This window comes from Capsella rubella, unplaced genomic scaffold (assembly GCF_000375325.1).
Source record: "Capsella rubella cultivar Monte Gargano unplaced genomic scaffold, Caprub1_0 scaffold_2, whole genome shotgun sequence".
NCBI lineage: Eukaryota > Viridiplantae > Streptophyta > Magnoliopsida > Brassicales > Brassicaceae > Capsella > Capsella rubella.
The window spans coordinates 118,583-140,189 of NW_006238922.1; the positions used below are offsets into that span (position 1 = coordinate 118,583).

Consider the following 21,607-nt stretch of genomic DNA (forward strand, 5'->3'; position numbering starts at 1 on the left):
TTTTGTGGAGGCACCCTCTCTCTCTCTCTCTCTCTCTCTCTCTCTCTCTCTCTCTCTCTCTCTCTCTCTCTCTCTCTTTTTAGATCCTAAAACTTCATTCATTCCTCTGAACATCAAATAAAAATTTCATCTTTCCAGAAATTTCGTGGCTTTTTATATAAAAAATCTTCGATTCTCATCAACATTTCCCGATTGATCGTTTCTGGGTTATTATCATAGGTTGTTTGGTCTTCGGGGGGGGGGGAGGTGATTTAATAGTTTCTGTTTCTGTGGTTTTTTTTGGATCTTCCGAATCGATTAGTGTATGGAAGGGTGTCTCTTGTTGATACCCGTACGTACGAGAAGACGATCTATGTTGTTTCTTTTTTCTTTAGATTTTTCGAGATTAGAGGAGCTAGTTTTTGTTTTTTCTTCTTCATTAGGAAATGTCTGTTGCTGATGTTGCTTTGAGCCCGATTCATACAGGATCGGGGTTCGCTTTTCCTCACGGACCATCCTCCACGCACCACTCTTTCAAATCTGTTTTGGTCTTCCTCAGTGTTTCTGGTTCTACGATGCCTATGCTCATCTTGGACTCTGATTCCATCGCCGAGGTTAAGCTTAGGATCCAGACTTGTAATGGTTTTAGGGTTAGAAGACAGAAACTTGTTTTTAGTGGTCGCGAGCTCGCCAGGAACGCCTCTCGCGTTAAGGACTATGGTGTCACTGCTGGTAGTGTTCTCCATTTGGTCCTTAAGCTCTATGATCCCTTGCTTGTCACTGTCCTTACCACTTGCGGCAAGCTCTTTCAGTTTCATGTTGATCGTCGTAGAAATGTTGGGTATTTGAAGAAACGGATCTCTAGAGAGGGCAAAGGGTTTCCTGAGGTTGATGATCAGGAGATCTTGTTTAAAGGGGAGAAGCTTGATGACAACATAATCATTGATGGGATTTGCAAAGATGGCAACTCTGTTATCCGTTTGCTGGTTAAAAATTCGGTGAACGAAGCTTGTTATCTTCCTGCTCCTCTGGAAGACACTGTGGAAAGAGAAGAAGACGCTGCTTCTGGTAAAGACTTCTTGTTAGAGCCTGTTGTTCTTAACCCCTCTGTGAAATTACCCAAGGTTCTCGAGGAGATGATTGACCGCACGGTCGATGGGTTGAACAAAGGTAATCCACCGGTGAGATCAGATGAAGGAACGGGAGGGACGTATCTAATGCAGGATTCTTCAGGTCTCAACTTTGTATCTGTCTTCAAGCCCATGGATGAGGAACCAATGGCTGTTAACAATCCTCAGCAGCTTCCTGTGTCATTAGACGGTCAGGGATTGAAGAGAGGAACTAGAGTAGGACAAGGGGCAACTAGAGAAGTTGCAGCTTACTTATTAGATCATCCAAAAAGCGGACCAAGATCTGTGTCTAAAGAAGTTATGGGCTTTGCCGGTGTGCCACCAACTGCTATGGTCAGAAGCTCACACAAAGTGTATAATTACCCAAAGGGATTTAACGGTTCTATTACAAAGGATGCCAAGGTTGGTTCATTGCAAATGTTCATGAAGAACAATGGAAGCTGTGAAGACATTGGCCCTGGAGCTTTTCCTGTTGAGGAAGTGCATAAAATCTGTGCCTTTGATATAAGAATGGCAAATGCAGATCGGCACGCTGGAAACATATTGACCGGGAAAAGTGAAGAAGGGAAAACTGTTCTTATTCCCATCGATCATGGCTATTGTTTGCCCGAGAATGTAAGGCTCTCTTCACAACTTTATCAACATTGACCCCTTCAGTATATATCAAGAAGTAAAACTAACTAATTTATTGGAATGGGGTTTGCAGTTTGAAGATTGCACATTTGAGTGGCTTTACTGGCCGCAAGCAAAACTCCCGTTTTCTGCAGACACTCTTGACTACATAAACTCCCTAGACTCCGAACAAGACATCGCCCTTCTGCAACACCATGGCTGGAATGTTCCTGAAGCCGTCTCGCGTACGCTACGAATCTCCACAATGCTGCTGAAGAAAGGCGTTGAGAGAAACCTAACACCGTATCAAATAGGAAGCATAATGTGCAGAGAAACGGTGAATAAAGACTCAACGATTGAAGAGATAGTGAGAGAAGCTCATAACTCGGTGTTGCCTGCGTCAAGTGAGGCTACATTTCTTGAAGCAGTCTCTGTGGCCATGGATCGTCGTCTGGATGAGCTAACTAAGTAACCTTTCTTTTAAGTACATAATGAAGTTGGTTTTACGGTATGTATGTATGTAATGTATCTATAATGTTGAGAAAAACGTTGATAGGCTCTTCTTGGATAATTTTTTTCTTCCATGAACGAAGCCTCTAAGCTTTTGTGTGTTTTTTTTCTTTCCCTAAACCATGAATAAATGTTGATGTCTTTTTTGTTTGTACTTTGTATTGTCAAACTCTGGTCTGTTAGTATTTAAAGTTACCCTGGAAGATACAACAAAGCAAGGAGGAACCTATCTGCGGGCAATTGTGTCATTTTCTCTCTAGTGATATTAATCTTTTGCAAGTTGGATCCAACCGAAGTAAACATAAATTTGGCAGTGTGCTCTGATTCATGAATCATGTGTCTGACTTGTGTGAATTTTCCTAGATACTACTATAGGTCTCCAATAAAAGAGCAAATCTCACTTAAAATGGACACACTCGACAGTTTCACCCACTACGTGTGGAACAAAAAAATATCATGTGTGACTTTGGAATCTTGTTTTATCTTTCTTATTAAAATAGTAAATGACAAAAACAGTCTTGATTAATGCAATAAGCTGAGTGGTGAAATTTAATCAACCAGTCTATCTCACTTGTTAAAATGATCTCTCTAACCTATAATGTTTGATGTTTCATACATCTTCCCAAATTTAAGCTTTTGTGTTATGGGTAGTGACTATAAATAAAAATGGAAATATGTGAATGAAGAAGTAAAAGGCTTTTTGATGTTTTGCTTCATTGGTTGTCCTAAAAAAGACATAATAAATGCTCTCTCTCTCTCTTTTAGTTTGAAGTCTCTCTACTCTCTCTACTCTCTCTACTCCACTCTCTCTCACTCACTCACTCTCTGCTTCAACACTATCCTCGTCTCCAAACACTCTCCGATCTCGGCAATGGCCAAGCCTCACGGTCGTCGCCGTTCTTCCGGCCGAACAAATCTAGCTTCTTGCGCCGTCGCCACCGTGTTCTTGCTAATCCTACTCGTCGTCCTCCTTGTAGTTTACTTCACAGTCTTCAAACCGAAAGACCCCAAGATCTCCGTTAATGCCGTCCAACTGCCGTCGTTCGCCGTCTCCAACAACACAGCTAACTTCACCTTCTCTCAGTACGTCGCCATTAGAAACCCCAACCGTGCCGTATTCTCTCATTACGACAGCTCTATCCAGCTTCTTTACTCGGGTAATCAAGTCGGGTTTATGTTCATACCCGCTGGTAAAATTGATTCGGGTCGGATTCAATACATGGCCGCTACTTTCACCGTTCAATCTTTCCCCATTTCTCCTCCTTCCTCCTCCGCCATTTCCACCGTTTCCGCCGCCGTTGTTCCAGATTCTCCGGTAATGCCCGGTCCTCCGGATTTCACAGTAACTCCGAGAAACCCAGATGCGCCGTTTTTACCGGGAAACCCGGAAACACCTGATTTACCGGGAAACCCAGAAACGCCGGATATTCCTGGAAATCCGGGTCCTCCGAGTTTTCCGAGGAATCCAGGCTCGCCGCAGTTTCCAGGGAACCCAGGAGCTCCGGTTTTACCGAGGAATCCAGGCTCGCCGGAGTTTCCAGGAAATCCTCCGATAATTCCAGGTGCTCCGGCGTTTCCGAGGAACCCGAACCCACCGGTGCTCCCAGGGAATCCAGGGTCGGGTAACCCGAGAAATATGGGTCCTCCGGGTTTTCCAGGAACCGGAGCTCCACCGGGTTTTCCAGGAACCGGAGCTCCGCCGGGAGGATTCGGCGGGGGAGGGACGGGGCCAACACTAGGAGATGGATACGCAAATCCGGGTTTCGGGTACGCGAATAGGGTCGGGCCAACGATGGAGATAGAGTCGAAGATGGAGTTAGCGGGTCGGGTGAAAGTACTGCACGTGTTCACACATCACGTGGTTGCTAAATCGGATTGTCGGGTCACCGTCTCTATTGCCGATGGTTCCGTCTTAGGCTTCCATTGCTAATTTTTATTTCTTTTTTTCTTTTCGGTTTCTTAAAATCGTATTTCCTCCTTTTCCACTAATTTTTTGTTGTTGCTCCTTTTAAGTTTGAGGAAATTAATTAGAATTGTAAAAATTATTATTTTTCTCCTAAAAAAAAGAGTAATTTAGTTCATAATTTTTGCTAATTGCTATCCTTTGCATGTAGTTTTAGTTAATGGATGATCACGTTCTCTCCTTCGATTGAGCTTCTGTATTCCATTTCCGAAAGGTTAGTTTTATACTTTTATAGAGTAAAGTGATTCATTGCATATGTTTGGATCTAAAGAAAAGGTGTTAAAATGTTTTATCAAAGTAAAGAGAATATACCAAAACAAAGTGTAATTTTTTTGAATTTTGTTGTGTTTATGTATTTGAAAATTTGAATAGACCATATTGTTGAATTTTGTAATTTCAAGAAGTCAAACAAAGGAGAAATAAATAAAGAGAAAGTGAAGTCACATCATTGGAGAGATCCCACTATCCTTGAGATTTGTGTATTTTTCTTCAATATCCTTTTGTCCTTTTTTTCTTTGTAATTTTCTTCATTTCAATAGTTACAGAGTTTTAACACTTTTCACTGAGAAGTTGAAAGTGAAGTTATCTCTACTGCAGTTGTGTAATTGGGTTTTTTTTTTTGCTCTGCTCATTGTCATAAATGCGTAAGAACACTTTTAGTTTCAATCCATACAATAAAAAAATTCTTGAAAATAGCATACAAAATCCATTAAAAATAAAAATTGAATTCAATTCCTATTTAATACAAATACTCAAATATAGAGTCCCATGAAAGATGATTTCCTAAGAGAGATGATACAAATCCAATAAACAAAAGAATCCACTTAAGTTAAACCTATGCGTATATATAGATATAAAATTACAAAAGGAGAAAGCAGAGATATGAATAGAGAGAAGTAAGTTCTCCCTCACTGTGTTTGTTTTGGCTTCAGAGCTAAAACCTGAGTAGTGTGCGTTGTTGTTGTAACATAAGATGAGAAAGCCCAAGGAGCACCCAAAAATTATATAAGAAAAGAATGGAGTGTTGTTGGATATATAGCTTTTTGTTAAGTCGTGTCTGGTGAAGAACCGTAACCAAAGGGATTGTTGCTTGCCCAGTTCCATTGGTCCCTACACATTTCTTCGATTCCAAAATTTGCCCTGTCCACAGATTTTGAGTTTCTTCTGTCTTAGAAACTTTGCCAAAAAAAAAAAAAATCCATGATAAATATATACATTCGTTGGAACTCTTTACTTACTTCCAGTTTAGTTCCCGTTCAGCTTTTTCTGTTGACGCATAAACGGTTTCTGCATCACCTGGTCTCCTTCCAACCTTCACTAGTGGGATTTTCTGTACACATTATTTCAAACTATCAAGTCACTGTGATGTAAAGAGTAATAAACACATACTTGCGTGCGCACACTCTTATATGATTTTGTGCGTATAGCGACAGAGAAGTGATCTTCTTACCATTCCAGAAGCCTTTTCAAATGCATCAACCATCTCCAACACCGTTGTTCCTTTTCCGGTTCCCAGGTTGTATACCTCACAACCTAACACAACAGAGCCAAGTCAGACACCTGACCTTGTTTGTATATACATAAGCAGGAGACAATGAGGTATTTAAGAAAAGAAGAAAAGCCTACCTATTTCTGTATTGTCTAGCTTCTGAAGTGCGCATATATGGCCATCTGCTAGATCAACGACATGAATATAATCTCGTACCTGAAATTGAAAAAGGCCTAGAAGATCAATACAACTCATCACACCCAGATTAAAGCAAGATTATTCCATCACAAAGTATTGGGTCAAGTTGAAGTCAACGACTGAGGAAGGAAATTAATTCTCATGTAATCATTGAAGCAAGAAAAGTGAACCTATCTAAAGATCATGGCACTTAAAGAGTTCTAGTGATGACTCAAATCGATCTAATGCCTCTCATCTAGGATATGGAGCAACAATTCCTTAGATTCCAACCCATGGACCAAAAGTAAAGATTTACATAATTTATGTGGAAGAGTGATAAAAAGCAGGTCTATGTGAGAACGATGCAGGGATACAAAGGACAGTAAAAATGCAGGATCCTTGTATTAAGGATGTGAAAGTCTTACACCGGTGCCATCTTTAGTGGTATAGTCGGTTCCATAAATTTTTAGGTTAGGCAGCCTCCCAACAACGACTTGCTGGACATAAGGCATGAGATTATTTGGAGTTCCACAAGGATCTTCGCCAATGCGACCACTAGGGTGAGCTCCCACAGGGTTAAAGTACCTCAACATTATGATTCTCCACTCAGGATCACCACGTTGTACATCACGGCAAATGTCCTCAATGAACAGCTACACAATGGGAAACATTTCAGGATAAATACCAATAAAGTCGACAAAAAAAGCTTTCAGCTTCAGCATCGAAAACTACAAGTACCTTTGTCCGTCCATAAGGACTCATCCCAGACAGGGGAGACTCTTCTGTACAAGGGACCTCCTTTGGCCAGCCATACACAGTAGCGGACGAAGAAAAAACAAGCTGATTGAGATCAATGACAGAAGGTTAAATCATGTTTCACATATGTAAGGGAAACCAAAAAAAAAACTGTAATACAGAACAGAAGAAGGGATTACTTTTTTACATCCGTGTGCAGCCATTACTTCCAAAAGTGTAATAGTCCCAATCAAGTTATTGTTATAATACAGAAGCGGTTTCGCCACGCTCTCGCCGACTGCTTTCAATCCAGCAAAATGCATTACTGCATCAAACCTACATTTACAGACACAAAGAGGGAATAAATCACATTTCTGGAGGATTGGAAACATGAAGCATTTCATTTAGATCTGATCTTATCACAAAACATACAAAGCTAAGCTCTCTGTTATAATAATCACTCTTCCTAGGCTTTTTGGGATCAACATCTATGATCTTAAGGCTCTCTATTAAGAATCCGAAATCAAAGTCAAAACACATGAGATTTAAGACTTGGAACATTTGTATGCCTGGGAATGAGTATAATAGTAAGAAGAAAATACTAAAAACTCACTTTGATTCGGAGAAAACCTTCTCAAGTGCGGGTTTATCGCGAAGGTCCACCTGCAGGTATAAGATACATCAGCCATCTAAATTTGCCAAATGAAAAACTCAGATTGCTGGTAATGTCAAGCACAATTCGATCCAGTAATCGAGTACGACTACAAGACATTTGATCAACATAACTCCCAAATCAAGCATTGTAAGCAAATCGAGATACACAAAAAAAATATCTCAATTCATGATTTGCAGAAATTCTCAGAATGCAATGGACCAAAGAGAAGAGCAGGGGAAAAGATGGCCAGACCTGGTGGACGGTGAGATTTTGACCATGATCTCCGGCGAGCTCCTTGACGCGTTGGATCGAAACGAGAGAGGAATTGTCGAGGTTGTCAATGACAACGGTCCTGTAGCCGCCGAGAAGAAGCTGAAGAACCGTGTGGCTTCCGATGTAACCAGCACCGCCGGAAACGAGAATATTCCCCACCATCGAAGCTCCAAGAGGCGATGAAGAGAGAGAGAATCAAAAGAGAAGCTTCTCTGGAAAATACTAATAACTAACCTTCTTCTTTGTTTTGGGAATAAAAAGAGGAGGGGAGAAGAGAAGACACGTGGCTTTTTCATTTTTTTAAACCTTATTATTATTAGTAATTAATACTTCAATAAATTAAATGTCACAATTCTCTGGAGAAAGTGTCACTTTTCGTGTTTAGAAACTACTAATCATTTAATTAACAAAGGCTCTGCCAAGAGATTTACAAAGGAACATGAAACAAAGCATACAAAAAAAAGAAATTATATTGAAAGGAAAAATTCTAATTCCGGTGATTATTAAACTAGTATATTACATGACAAATGTATCAGAATTAAGTTATAGCGACCGACAAAAAGAAATTAACTTTTAGCGATGCTCCAGAGTTTTTGACCTGTAACAGATGATCATCATTTCCATTACTTAAATCTTTTAAATGCCATTATAAATTCATTCTTACAATGCAAAATCCCAATGCAGCTCTGGAGAAAAGAAAATGATTCCTTACAAATATAATTAAAATGTAGTTAAAGGTGTTATTGCCAGAACATTCGTCCACATTTTCATATCATTGACGAATCTACGTTGCAATTTTCACAGCAGACATTATTAATGTCATGCATATGGCCGCCGAAAGATAATTGCTTTATATGATGGATGATGTATGATGGTGATAATGTAGAATGTATGATGATGGTTAACTAACCCGGTTTGTTGACAGGTGTGTGTGTTTAAGGTTGAGAGCTGAGTAGTCTCTCGGCCTCGTCGTTTGCTTCAGCCTGAATTTTCCATTTCTGTAATGCAAACATTAAAACCAAAGTAACATTAACCACACAAAGTTGTTGTATGTATTTATGCTTGTGTTGTCCAAACTGAAACTGGAAACTAAACAACTAGTATGTACCTCTTCAAGGTTTTCAAGTTCCATGATCTGCTCTATCTGTTGAGCAATGTTTTCCTGTGAAGCAATGGAGTTATACTCAGTCTCAGATTCGACCACATCAGGCTCATAAGTAAAAGTACTCTTCGAAATGACTCACAGTATTGTTCACTGACTCAGCTGCAAGAACATCAGTGTCCATTTCCACCTCGATCTCAATCATCGAAGATATCTAAACGTAAAATAAATCGAGCTGGAAAGATTTAAACCAAGAAATCAAATGAGATTTTTGAATAATACAGGATAGTTTTGTTTCAATTTCTTACTCTGGCGTAACTATCGATCAGCTCAATCTTTCCCTTTATGGAGTTCTCTAGACTTTCTCGTACCTTCTTTACTCTTGTTCTTCGAGTACTATATTCAAGTAAGATTCACATGTTATGATAGATCTCATTGTGTTAAACCATTTCCCAGATGATGGGGGTTCAAATTATCTGAGAGGGTCATACCGGTAAGCTGGCTCTCCCACAGCTAAAATTTTGTTCTCAAGCTGAGACATTCGAGCCAACATCCACACCTAAATAGACACTAGGAAGTTTCAGTAGTGTTTTTGATTATATATTGCTAGCTTCAAAACGTATGGATAAATGAGACTAGATACCTCTTTCTCAACTGCTTCTTTTAGATCTCTAATGCGACGCTGTAGCACATCATACTGAGATAAAAGTTGCTGTTTGATACCGACCACATCCACTGTCCGTTCAGGGAGCTGAAACCGTGTAAAGGATTATGAAATTCATATCCAATAGACTAAGACATGTTCACTTAGCACAGTTCACATGATAGAGAATATATACCTGATTTAGCTGAGGAAGGACAAATGAGTTTACTGTTGCTCCAATTGCTAGTGATGCAACAGCAGCAACTGAGAGTAATTGAGGCAAACTGGGATCAATAATACCAGAAGCAGCATCTCCAGTAGCCAAAACAGCAAGAAGGGTTATTAGAAACGATGGTTGCAAGATCTTATCTCCATCTTTACTAGGAGGCCTTAGCAAGAGCGATTCTCGCCCATCCTTGTGCTTTGTGAGGCTCATAGGTTCTCCAGGGTAAAAGTTTGGAGCTTTGGGGCTAAATTTGAAAGGTCCCACTTGTCTGTAAACATTAGAAGGAGCAGCAGATGCAATTGTCACTCTTTCTCCTTCTTGCGCAGGGAGTTCGGCTGTCTCAGTGGCAAACCGGTGCGTTCGGGCTGTACCAGAAGGAGTTTTTACCTGAAATCCAATGCAACGGTTACTATGTCTGCTATACCACAATTAAAATATTTTGAAAAATGAAAATGTGTTAACAATGGCGATTACCACAATAGAGTGCACCGAAGATGTGATTTTGTTCTTCTTTATCTGGATTAGTCTGAGCCCTTTTTCCCAGAGCGGAATGTCCTTGCTGCGTTCGGCAGATGTAGCTCCTTAGAGAAAGTGAATATCCAAGCATCAACACCACACACGTCTCAATTTGTTTTGCAGGTCAAATTAACAAACAAAAACCGCTCTCACACCCAACAAAAGCTGTATCAACTTTTCCCTAGAGCTAGGCAACAAAGCAGAGGAATACTAAAGAGTACTAACCCGAGCTCTTCTGATTCAATGCTGGTTATGTCACCAGAGAAAAGCTCGTATTGGTAACGGCAATTAGCACAAGATGAAATCTAAAAAGACATAGACAGCAAATCAACCAGCTATTCTGAAAAAAGATATACTGAGCAAAGACAAACAATTAGATTGGCCATTACCTGAACTCCATGCTGGGGTTGTGCAACAGCAATGGCAATCAAACAGGTGGGACATCTCACAATTTTACCAAAGGGAACCTAAGATCAATAGCAATGTATTTCAATATCATGCTTATAAACATAGCCAGACCATTTACATGAACTGTTAACATTCTAGGATAGTAAATAAGTTCAAGGTGTTAGTTACCTCCTCAGCAGGAGAGATTCCAACACGGCAAATATCTCTGATGATCCTCAGAGAATCAGAAACCCTCAAGGAAGCAGCAAGACTATTAACCAGCATCGTGTAGACTTCAACATCAGGCCTTGACCATCTCCATCTATCAATTTCACTTCCACCTGTGAAACACACACAATCAATCCTACATTTGCTTCAACAATCACAGAAACTCCTACTCTGTGTGAATAGTAAAGTTGAGATGAGCGAACCTAAATCGAAACTCGCTCGCATGGCGTAGAAGATTGACAACGCAAGATCAACATTGCCGCGACTGACCGCGGCGGAGATAATCGAACGGCAATCTTCAAGTTCAACGACTCCACCGCTATTGGACCCGAATCGTTCAGAAATCAGCTCGAGCGCTTCATCCGCATCTCTAACAGCTGATACGCTGCTTAGAAGCTCGTCGTCGAGAATAGACGACGAAACATCGGATGCGGCTGAGCTGACACTGTCTCTGCTCCGGTCTCCATAGGATGAGAATAAAATCGTCCGCCGTATACGACTGAAAGTCGCCGGTTTGAAGAAGATAGAGCGAAGAAGAGGATGAGTATCGTGGAGGTTAGGGATGCGATTGGTTCCGGAGAATACGGAGGAAACGACACGAAGACTCATTGATTAAAATCGGAAGAGAAAGTCACCGGCGAAGAAGACGGAGGAGCATCGGTGGGGGTGGCTCTCGGAGATGAGAAACGAGAGGCTAAGAAAGAGGGAAGAAAAGAAACCAAACGGTCTTTAATGATCATTTTTTCTTTCTTCTATCTATTGCTTCGTTTGATCTTCTGCCGTTGATTTTTCGAAACATGACAAAGAAAAAAACAATCCGACGGCTGAGGTTGAGAGATACATTATTAAGTTACACAAAACTAAAAATTGAAGAATAATGGAGGTGCGGGGAATCGAACCCCGTGCCTCTCGCATGCGAAGCGAGCGCTCTACCATATGAGCTACACCCCCAAACCATGTCAATTAACAAGTTTTTGAAGATATATTTATAATTTTGAAAATAAAAATCACGTCCTCTTAGCTTTTTCAAAACGGTAGTAACAGAAATGTGAGACACCATTTCAGTAGAGAGCTAAGCAACAAAGCAACCACGGCGGCAGGAATGGTCGATACATAGAATTAGCTTCTTTTTTTTTAAATGATGGGAGACTTCCTCTTCTCCAAATTAAATGGTTGCCAGAACGAGATTAAATAGTGTATTCTTATTTACTAGAGCGAAATTGCGGTAGAAACAACCATGGCAGAAATTGATTATTAACAGAAGGTGTGGGAGAAGAGCCAATGGGATTCTCTAGCTATGAAAAAAATCACAACAGATTAGAAAAATGTAAGAGCACGATACACTCCATTTGGAGGGAGATATATATATGATAGACGCTATGGAGAAGAACCGGGAAAAGAGTGTTATTCCCGACCCGTACAATTTTTAAAAATGTGAATTTGTACATGTACAAAGATCCAATGACAATTTCTACCCAAACTCACTAAATTAAATTCACATTTTATACCTAGTTAGTATAACTTCTGCCAATTTCAGACACTGATATTGATTTGGATGAGATAAAAATTACTAATTGTGATATCTATATTTTTCATTTTTTTTTTATGTTTGTGGAATTTATTTATATATAAAAAGTTGTATTTTTGAATAATAAATTTATTGTAATATTCTTTTATATATTTAAGTTGTGATATATTTCGAGGAATTCATCTATATATACGTAACCTTAACAAGTGCTTAAGTTATTGATAATATTTGTTTAATTTCTCAGTAATGGGAACGATGGCACCTCCACCGTTCGACGAGAGGCGTGAGCATATACTAGATGTTGCAAGCTCTTTGATGATCGTGGTCCTTATTTTAATGAGCATTTTGGCATGCATGTGTCTGTTGGTTTTGGAATGGTTGAGTAATGGTTATTTTAATAAGGAATACAAACGCGTCTTCGATATCGAACTCGGGACGTTGCCTGCCGGGGAGATGATCCAGGAAACATCCGATGGAGACAGCCAATAAGACAGAGAGACAGAGAGATTATTTATTGTTACGTACGATCGAGTTGGACATTAGTTCTACGTACGGGTTTTACTTGTAGTCATCATCCATCGATCCATCGACTTAATTATATATGTAATGCAACTCCTTTTTTCAACTCCTTTTTTTTTATGATCAACTTGTGTTCGACTTGAGGTGATCGATCGATGTTGAGTTCATTATACAATTAAATATTTATCTTCAAATTATTATCGCACAAAATACTAAAATTTAATATATAAAAAATAAAACAATTAAAATTAGTTACACTAATCCGCCGGAGATCTAGCTAGGTGGTACGTACGTACTTATCCAATACTTAACTAACTTTTCCTAATCTATATGTAACTCAAATTAATGTAAAAATATAAGAGAAAAGAAAAAGAAAAAAACATCTAGCTCTCCCTCTGACTCTCTCTATATATATATGTATCGTTTGTGTATTTTACAAAGACGTTGACAATTTATCGTCTCGTATTCATTTAATCAGGAATAATCATCGACAAGTCCTCTGGGCCAACACCATGAACATGGATGCATCACGATATGAAGAAACAGTAATAGTTTTGTTCAGGATAATGGTGGTGATGTCCGTGATTGTTATCCTTTTCGGCTCGTGTCTTTGTGTTATATCTTGCTGGCGACTCTGTACTCATGACGATGATGAAGATTTTGTGCACCTTACTTAATTATGGAGCTTGAATTATATACATGATCAAGACAAAGCACCAAGTTTGCGATCAAGATCTCTATCAATTATCTTCCATAGTCAATAGTCATCATTTTTTTTTCCCTTAAATTATTCTTATGGATTTGCTTCATTATTAATTACTCGTAATCTTTCTCTAATTATCTTTCTGAATTGAAGGCCTATCACAGATTTACCACAAAGATATTGTGGTTACGTATCTTTTGTTTCGGAGACAACACTTATCTTCAGAAACGATTAATTATCCTATACATAAGAAAATAAATATTTTTACAATTAAATCACAGCCATATATTCGTCAGGTAATATTCGGATTACAAACCAGAATTAATTAGGACTAAGTAACAACAATATATATATATATATATGCAAGATCGCTTCTTCTCTCTTTAAAGCTAGGAGAAACTAAACGCAAAGCTCTAGTTAAATATTATAACAACGTACATTAACTTGTTACTGGATCGCTAGCTAGTTTGACCATGCAAGGTGATGGTGACCAGCACTCCTCAGAAGAAACATTTACACTAATGTATGCGATCATCGTAGCTATATTCCTTTACCTTGTCCTTTTGGGCGGCTTAGTATTTCATTTCTACCGTCAGTGGATATCTCAGAATAAACCCTCATATACTACTCTTCGAACCGACGACAATATCAACGACCACGACGTGGACCATGGATCCATCATCGTCAACCGAGTTTGAAGTCTCATAAATTAGTTATATATGGTTAATTTGTTGGTTGGTCATTCGATTTAGATCAATTTGTTCCTTCCTTGGTTATGTTTTGCTTTAATTTTGTGTCTTTCTACAAGGAATATATCTATTAATCACTTCCAGTGAAATTCCTTTATTATGTTTTGTTTATCTCTCTCTTTCTATCTGTACAAGCATATTTTAATTCAGCAAAATCCTTAGTGTTATTTTCTTTGTTTCATACATGCATATAATTCTTTTGCGGGTCTTGTATTCTCATATTTAAGATCTAATGTCACGATCATTCTCAATGATCAATTGATGATTACAAGAAACTGAAAACCCCATGCAAAACCCAAAAACAAGGCTCTTGGCAACGATTTAATCAGAAACGAATCAAGTAAGATAAACAAGAAACCGCAATTACAATTTATGAGATAACAAAAGCATAACTAGACTAATTGAAACACCCACAAACTAAGAAATAAAAACTATAACGACAATAGGACAAAATTAAACAAGCCTTCTTCGATCTAGGTCCTAGTACTACTTTTTTTTTTTTGTTCACCCGGTCCTAGTACTACTAGATTGTATTCCTGCTGATCTTATTCGATGATATGCCGCGTGTAGGTCGTGGTCGTCGCTTTTGTTATAAGTCTTGGCGTGTCGGAGGAGGAAGAGGCAGGCACAAAGGGCAAGAAATATAACTATTAGGAAGAAGATCATAGCCGAAAACACAAATATCAACCGTATGTCTATCCATTCCAATGATCCCTTAGGTTGATACTCCATCGAGCGAGGTCAATTAAATTATATGCCACAAACACTATCTATGATCACGAGCTTCCATCAATTAATTATTTGTCTTTGTATATGTATGTATTGATTTTATCGTTGAAGATACGATCGAGTCTCGTGATAAGGATTCTTATTCCTTAAATTATCCAGTTATTGTTTGATCAAAAATAAATATAAATTATCCAGTTATTAATAAAAACTAAAAACAAACAAAAATATCTAATGCGAATATATGGTACGAGATCGATCTCAAACTATTCTAACAAAAATAAAAATATCTATCTAAAAAAATGTGATGAGCAAAAATGTTATAGAGTACTTCATATCATCGCACGTCATATAAAAAAAACAATGCTCAAGCTAGAACCAATATTTATGATGATCATCATGATCAAACTCATTTTCATCATAGATCACATCTTGAGCATCTTCATCTATCCATCTCCTGGACTTCTGGACACTCCACGATGCTCTCTAAAGACGGTTCCCATGCCATCGGTGATGATAGTGGTGAGAATGATGAAGCTCTTGAGACCCTCTTCTCTAGCTCTACCATGACATCTCTCGTAACCATCAAGTTTCCATCATGACTCCTATTCATCTGAAGCAAAAACATGTCCAATTCATGTCTAGTAAGCACTATCTTCACCTTCATCCCACCATTATCACCTTCCTTATCATCACCATCAAGTTTGAAGGACTCTTTTGCTCTTTCCTTCACCTCTATCTTTCCTTTTTCTTCTTCTTCTTCTTCTCTTTGCATCCATCTCTCCATGCAGTTGCCCATTAACACCTAAGCAAATATAGAACAAATCTCAAGAAAAGAAAAAGAAAAAGAAAAAACTCACAGAATTGCTTCTCTTTTTCTATGACAATAAGTGATTGATCACATGAGTGTGTGAAAACACATGTATACATATATACGAGGCGAAATTATTAAATATCAATCAAATCTTTTTTTAGTGATTTTTCTTTTTGAAGCCTTTGAAATTTCCCAACGACTCTCGTTATTATTCTGAGTGAAAATGACATATTTGAGAATTTTAAACTCCAAAAAGTAATCAAGATCAATATGAAATAGATACGTTAAACTTTATGAATCATTTTGCATGGAGTCTAACACATGTTTCCTTTTAACAATTAATTATCACACCATCTAAAAGTATCGTATTCTAGATTTGTTGATCAATTAAAAAGGTTTATATATAGAAATAATAAGCAATATAAACTTTAGACCATAAATGTAATTTTATTGATACTAATTATCATAAAAAGACAAACCGTTAGGTTAATGTCGACATCAACCGTTCGGAACCTATTGCCCGACAGTGTCACGGACAAAACGCAAAGACTTTTGAGATGCGCGGCTATTAAACCAACATTAAAGAAAAATTACAATTTTAAGTATAGGTTAACAACTTTAATTTTATTTTTTATTTAAACCCAAGAAAAATGTTTATAAAAACCACACTATGCAATACTCCAATAGATATTTCAAAACTCATCAAAGACTTTTATTTTTCTTTGTCTTTATGTGGTTTGTTTTCGTCAATATACATTTTCCGATTCACGTGATCGGACCAAATGTGAACACGAATATATCCTAAGAAATTTTTAGTTACCTGCACAAGAAGAAGCACTGATACATTAGGAAGAAAACAACTTAAATTGAATTTTTGATTCTTTTCTTATGTAATCAGTAGGAATTTACAATACCTTTTGTTTGCATCTCACAAATTCAAAGTTTCCGATGTTCTTTAATCTTTACCTCGTCACAAATTTCTACTATATGACAAAATATATTCTTGTTTTTATTGCACAAACAGAAATATACATACTTAGAATATAATACAAATATCACCGGAAATTAATGAAATGTCGGGAGACAAGTGCCAGATTTTAGGTATGACTTTCGTAACATTATTATTGTGTAATTAAATAGCCCTGATCGATGTCATCATATCGTATATAATATCTTCTTTACAAAATCTTAAGATTTTAAATTTGGTTATTAAATATAACATGCATGAGACTACATTTCGGTTTCAGCTTATAAGCTTAAATTCATCTACGATTTTGTTAGTACATAATGTAGATTTAACCGGAGATGAATTAAAAACCTATATCTCGGATTTGGTTTAGTTCGTAACTGGCATCAAGCTTCAAGTATGAAGTATGTATTTACAAAATCAACCTTAGTTGCTTTTGGTTAGTGTAATTATTGGTTTGAGTAATACAATCAAATAAAACTTAGTTGCTTTTGGTTAGTGTAATCGGTTTGAGTAATACAATCAATCTCATCTTTAATTTGAGTTGCATTTGAAGCTGGGCAAAACACAATAGCACACATGAGTCATGAGTCTCATGACACACCGACATAGTCACATACGTATGTTATGTATTGTAACGTGTCCAAAGCCGCCTCGATATATAGATAATAGAATTGTACACCTTTTTGACCAATAAGCGAATCTAATGGGCTACAAATGTAACTTATGTATTGGGCCTAAACTGAAGCCTATATTGTAAAATGATATTTTGACCCATACAATGATATTATATTGACTAAAACCCATACAAATCATGTATGATAGAATGTGATGTAAACTGGCACAACATTATTGAGATTGATGTGTCCTCAGTCCTCCTACTACTTGATAGTTTGTAAAATGGTGGACTGTTTGTGATTCATGTTATTTTTTTTCTTTTCTTTCAAGTTTTTTTTTTTTTTTTTTGGTAAAAGGTTAAATTTTATACCAAATTTTCAAATTTGTGACACAAATTACAAAGAAAACAAGTAGCGGAAAAAAACCGAAAATCTACAGAATAAACAATAACAACAAAACAGCAAAGGAGAACATCGTAAACTTAAAAGCGGAAACGAAAGAAGAAACACCGATTCCGAATAGCCAAATTCGGAAATTTGCGTGATTTCCGCAACTCCGAAGAGTTGGAGTCCCATCCTAGTTGCCACGAGCAAACTAAATCCAAACAGAGGCCAGCCTTCAAAACCTCAAGATAAAGCGCCTACAGCTTCTCCGCAAACTAACGCAAAAACGTAATGACAACAATGGACTTATACTCAAATCCGATGGTTACAGGAGCATCTACGAACAACCAGAAAAACCACTTCCAATCATCATTCCTATTGCAAACAATAGGAACCATCTCCCTCGGATAAGCGAAGCCATATAGACCAAAACGCCGCCTCTATTCTTCTCTTCAAGACTCCACTTCAGTAATACGAGCACATCCGTAACTGTTACACGAAAGGAAAAACACCAACATCGAACCACCAGGGCAGAGATAAGGGGATTTGATGAGGAGCCACAAACTAGCAGCGACGGAAGACGAAACTAACACTAACGCCCTCCCACAAGACAGAGGAGACTCGTCGTTAACAAGAAACCTTCCCACGACAAGCCTATCCGCCACACGAACAACCAAAAGCAGCAATTACACAAACTGATACTGAGGAAGCCTCCACTTGTGCCACAGATCCGAAATCCTTACTCTCGACCCCGGAAGTAGGAGAAACGATGATGGAGAGACCGAGAACGAGAGCAACAAACAAAACTCCGTGTAGAGGCCAAGGAACCGAAACAACACCATACCTGAGAAGGGAGAAAGGCGAGTAGAGACCGGCTAGCTAAACCGGAATCCAGAGACGCCACAAGCAAAGCCATTGTAGAGACCGAACTGCTCCCAAGCCACAACAAAACCACCAAAAACCAAGATCAACAGATTTAGAACCAAAAACCAAAACAGGAGAGAAAGTCGTTTCACCAAGATCCACCAGAGACGCCACGGAACACGAACCACTGTCCTCAAGCAGCCACGGCAGCGGCGACCCAACCCTTTGGCAAGTATTCTCTCTCCACGCGATGGTTCTCCACTAACCCGAGACTTCAGAGAGATGAGCTGATTCGAACCACCAACACGGAAGCAAACGAACAACACAAGCAAAAGAAAGAAAATTAAGAGAGAGCCCTCTCACGGTACCGGCAAAAAACGCCGGTGACCGGAGAGGCAAACTATCCTAGCTAACAAAATTATGTAGTTATGTTAAACTATCCTAGCTAACAAAATTAATATGCTTATATTATTAATCTGCTATCCTACCTAACAAAATTAATATATAGCTTATAATTTTACGTAATATCTATTTGTCTCAGTCTTTCACGATCATACAGTTCAGTATATAAGGGTTGTACTAGTATTAGGACTAGAACTAAAAACTAACATTTTAATTGTTGGAAATGGGTTATTTTATAAAATCCGATATAAGGTCATCCTCAACTCAAGTATTTTAATATTAAAATTTACACATGAAATGAAAACCATGATAGACAAATCATGACCACGTAAATACACGATTTGGTGTCTTTCCTTGTTCGCTATTTTCAAAAGAGTTAGCTTTTGAATGTATCAGAATTAATTGTTCCCCTATCTTTCTTCTTGGTTAAACAGTTCCCTTATCTATAACGACTTCTTCTTGCCGTTGAACTTTGTATTTTCGTAATCCAAAGTCAAAATATTTTTAATAAAAAATGTAGCAATAATCTTAAGGATGTGGTTTGAAACATTCAAAAGAATACGACTTTTTCCTTGTTATTAGAAAACAAATTAAGGCTCAGAAATCTTCATTTGGAAGAATTCAAAGTCTACGGTGTGAAACTACTGATGAAGACCCCAAATAAGCCGTCGTCGTATCACTTTTGGCTGCATCTATTAAATTAAGGATTAGTGCCGAAATCAAAACTCCGTAATTTTCATTTAGTCCTTTTTCGTACGGACGGACTTTCGTGCTTGACTATCTAACATGAACCCACAATTTTATTTTTATTTTGGGCAAGAAACCCTACTTTTATGCCTTCAAACTAATTATGGAACAAATCAGAAAAAATATAATTTGATTGAGTAGTCAAAATATATACTTAACAGGCTTGTTTATAAAAAGTAACGCAGTGACCGTGACTATGTGTGTAAGGTCGTATCAATAAAAATGGAATTAGAACCGCACATATACATATATTAGGCATATCCGCATATAGATTAGAGGACGACTAGCTAGTTGCATGGATGAATGATATGTAGAATAAACTGATTACAAATAAGAGTGGTCCGTTATTGATTAAACTTCAATATTGCCTAGTTATTAGGTACGAACTAATACCAAATGCGACGTGATTGGAGACCATGATAGTGGCCCCTATCTATAAATTTCGTTTCTAACTTTATATCCTCTCATATATGACGTCCACGAAAAATGCCAAGATCCTATCTATATATATAACTAAGTTCATAAAAAAATATATATGGTTCAACTAACAACTATAATGAACGTAATGGTGTACTCATGTTACAAGAAAACATACAGTATATAAATATACAATTTAAAATCTGTTAGAAAAAAACAAGAAAACAAAAAAATCTAACAAACCATTTAGTAAATGAAGAATCTAAAAACTAGATTTTCGTGACACATTTGAAAATATTTTGTTGTTGCATGAATTCATGTTTCTATCGACTATTGATAGAGAGCGGAAGCTAAAAAAAGGATAAATTTGGGAATACTCTTCCCCGTGCCCGAAAGCTCGTTAGATAAGTTGGGAATACTCTTCCCCGTGCCCGAAAGCTCGTTTATAAAGGAGAAACCTCTCAACTTTATTAATCAAAATCAATATCATAAACTAAATTACAAATTTTCCTAAAAGTCTCTATTTATAATAAACCTTAAAACCCTAATACTTGGAATATTCTAGAATAATAATAAATAATTAGCTAAAGATAATAACTAAAGATATTTGAGAATATTTGGAAATATTTCAAATATCTCGCTGCATCAGGTCTCGCCGGCCAAGAAAAGATTCGTCCTCGAATCTTGTATCTGCGCTGCATCAGCTCCCACCGGCCAAGAAAGATTCGCCCTCGAATCTTCAGCAGGGTGTTGAACAAGGAAAATCTTCGCAGATCCATTTTAATAACTAACTTTTGATTTTGCACAAATTTTGCACGAATCCGGTTTGACCCGAAATTTGCACGAACCGTATCTTGCCCGAAATTTGCACGAACCGTATCTTGCCCGAAATTTGCACAGATCCGATTTCGCCCGGTATCTGCACAAACCAGATTCACAAAATCTTTCTCTTTCAAGACGAACTCTGAAACCATGGTGTCATCTTCATCACCATCGTTTCCATCATCATCCTCATCAACAACAACACCATCTTCGTTATCGCCTTCAACAACTTCATCATCAACATCGTCTTCAAGATCGGGTTCAACATCTTCATTGAATCGATGGTTATCATGAGGCAAAACTTGTTGTTGTTGTTGCAGTCGATCAATCAATTGAAGCTGGGCTTGAAAGTATACCTCAAGGGCTCTACCAAGATTCTGTGTAAAATCCAGTAATGCTTGTTGTAAAGCATCAGGTAGTCCGCTTTGTTGGTCTTGTAAATTCTTTGGAGGCATCATGAAAAGAACCGTTTTAGCTCTGATACCAAATGATAGAGAGTGGAAGCTAAAAAAAGGATAAATTTGGGAATACTCTTCCCCGTGCCCGAAAGCTCGTTAGATAAGTTGGGAATACTCTTCCCCGTGCCCGAAAGCTCGTTTATAAAGGAGAAACCTCTCAACTTTATTAATCAAAATCAATATCATAAACTAAATTACAAACTTTCCTAAAAGTCTCTATTTATAATAAATCTTAAAACCCTAATACTTGGAATATTATAGAATA

The 21,607-nt window shown here is 37.8% G+C and overlaps 5 protein-coding genes and 1 non-coding gene across 7 annotated transcripts; 2 read left to right on the forward strand and 4 right to left on the reverse strand.

The window, feature by feature from the left end:
- Nucleotides 1-19: 19 nt before the first annotated feature.
- Nucleotides 20-2,385, forward strand: LOC17895546 (phosphatidylinositol 4-kinase gamma 2). The gene is made up of 2 exons (XM_006302027.2): nucleotides 20-1,724; nucleotides 1,816-2,385. Exons 1-2 carry the CDS (start codon nucleotides 426-428, stop codon nucleotides 2,191-2,193), a joined length of 1,677 nt encoding a protein of 558 aa, XP_006302089.1. The 5' UTR covers nucleotides 20-425; the 3' UTR covers nucleotides 2,194-2,385.
- A 501-nt stretch (nucleotides 2,386-2,886) lies between these two features.
- On the forward strand, nucleotides 2,887-4,325 carry LOC17895674 (collagen alpha-1(XVIII) chain). Its single transcript, XM_006302321.2, has one exon. The coding sequence runs from the start codon at nucleotides 2,935-2,937 to the stop codon at nucleotides 4,159-4,161; it is 1,227 nt and encodes a 408-aa protein (XP_006302383.2). The 5' UTR covers nucleotides 2,887-2,934; the 3' UTR covers nucleotides 4,162-4,325.
- Nucleotides 4,326-4,877: 552 nt separating this feature from the next.
- Nucleotides 4,878-7,862, reverse strand: LOC17896599 (UDP-glucose 4-epimerase 4). Its single transcript, XM_006300936.2, has 9 exons — nucleotides 7,503-7,862; nucleotides 7,209-7,258; nucleotides 6,796-6,931; nucleotides 6,599-6,700; nucleotides 6,286-6,513; nucleotides 5,821-5,899; nucleotides 5,645-5,727; nucleotides 5,433-5,524; nucleotides 4,878-5,334 (listed from the first exon to the last, which is right to left on the reverse strand). The coding sequence occupies exons 1-9, from the start codon at nucleotides 7,683-7,685 to the stop codon at nucleotides 5,241-5,243; spliced, it is 1,047 nt and encodes a 348-aa protein (XP_006300998.1). The 5' UTR covers nucleotides 7,686-7,862; the 3' UTR covers nucleotides 4,878-5,240.
- A 113-nt stretch (nucleotides 7,863-7,975) lies between these two features.
- On the reverse strand, nucleotides 7,976-11,341 carry LOC17895144. Of its 2 annotated transcripts, XM_006301638.2 has the most exons (13): nucleotides 10,829-11,340; nucleotides 10,587-10,738; nucleotides 10,400-10,477; nucleotides 10,236-10,315; nucleotides 9,969-10,053; nucleotides 9,465-9,881; nucleotides 9,269-9,376; nucleotides 9,117-9,184; nucleotides 8,934-9,021; nucleotides 8,768-8,839; nucleotides 8,632-8,685; nucleotides 8,434-8,521; nucleotides 7,976-8,121 (listed from the first exon to the last, which is right to left on the reverse strand). In XM_006301638.2, exons 1-12 carry the CDS (start codon nucleotides 11,232-11,234, stop codon nucleotides 8,459-8,461), a joined length of 1,671 nt encoding a protein of 556 aa, XP_006301700.1. In that variant the 5' UTR covers nucleotides 11,235-11,340; the 3' UTR covers nucleotides 7,976-8,121; nucleotides 8,434-8,458. The 2 variants fall into 2 exon arrangements, with proteins under 2 accessions (XP_006301700.1, XP_023643171.1); XM_023787403.1 differs by lacking the exons at nucleotides 7,976-8,121; nucleotides 8,434-8,521; nucleotides 8,632-8,685 and having other exon boundaries at nucleotides 8,773-8,860; nucleotides 10,829-11,341.
- A 162-nt stretch (nucleotides 11,342-11,503) lies between these two features.
- On the reverse strand, nucleotides 11,504-11,576 carry TRNAA-CGC. The gene has a single exon. It is a non-coding gene; the product is annotated as a tRNA-Ala (tRNA).
- A 3,570-nt stretch (nucleotides 11,577-15,146) lies between these two features.
- LOC17894835 lies at nucleotides 15,147-15,814 on the reverse strand. Its single transcript, XM_006302948.2, has one exon. It carries the CDS (start codon nucleotides 15,647-15,649, stop codon nucleotides 15,293-15,295), a length of 357 nt encoding a protein of 118 aa, XP_006303010.1. The 5' UTR covers nucleotides 15,650-15,814; the 3' UTR covers nucleotides 15,147-15,292.
- Between the last annotated feature and the right edge of the window lie 5,793 nt (nucleotides 15,815-21,607).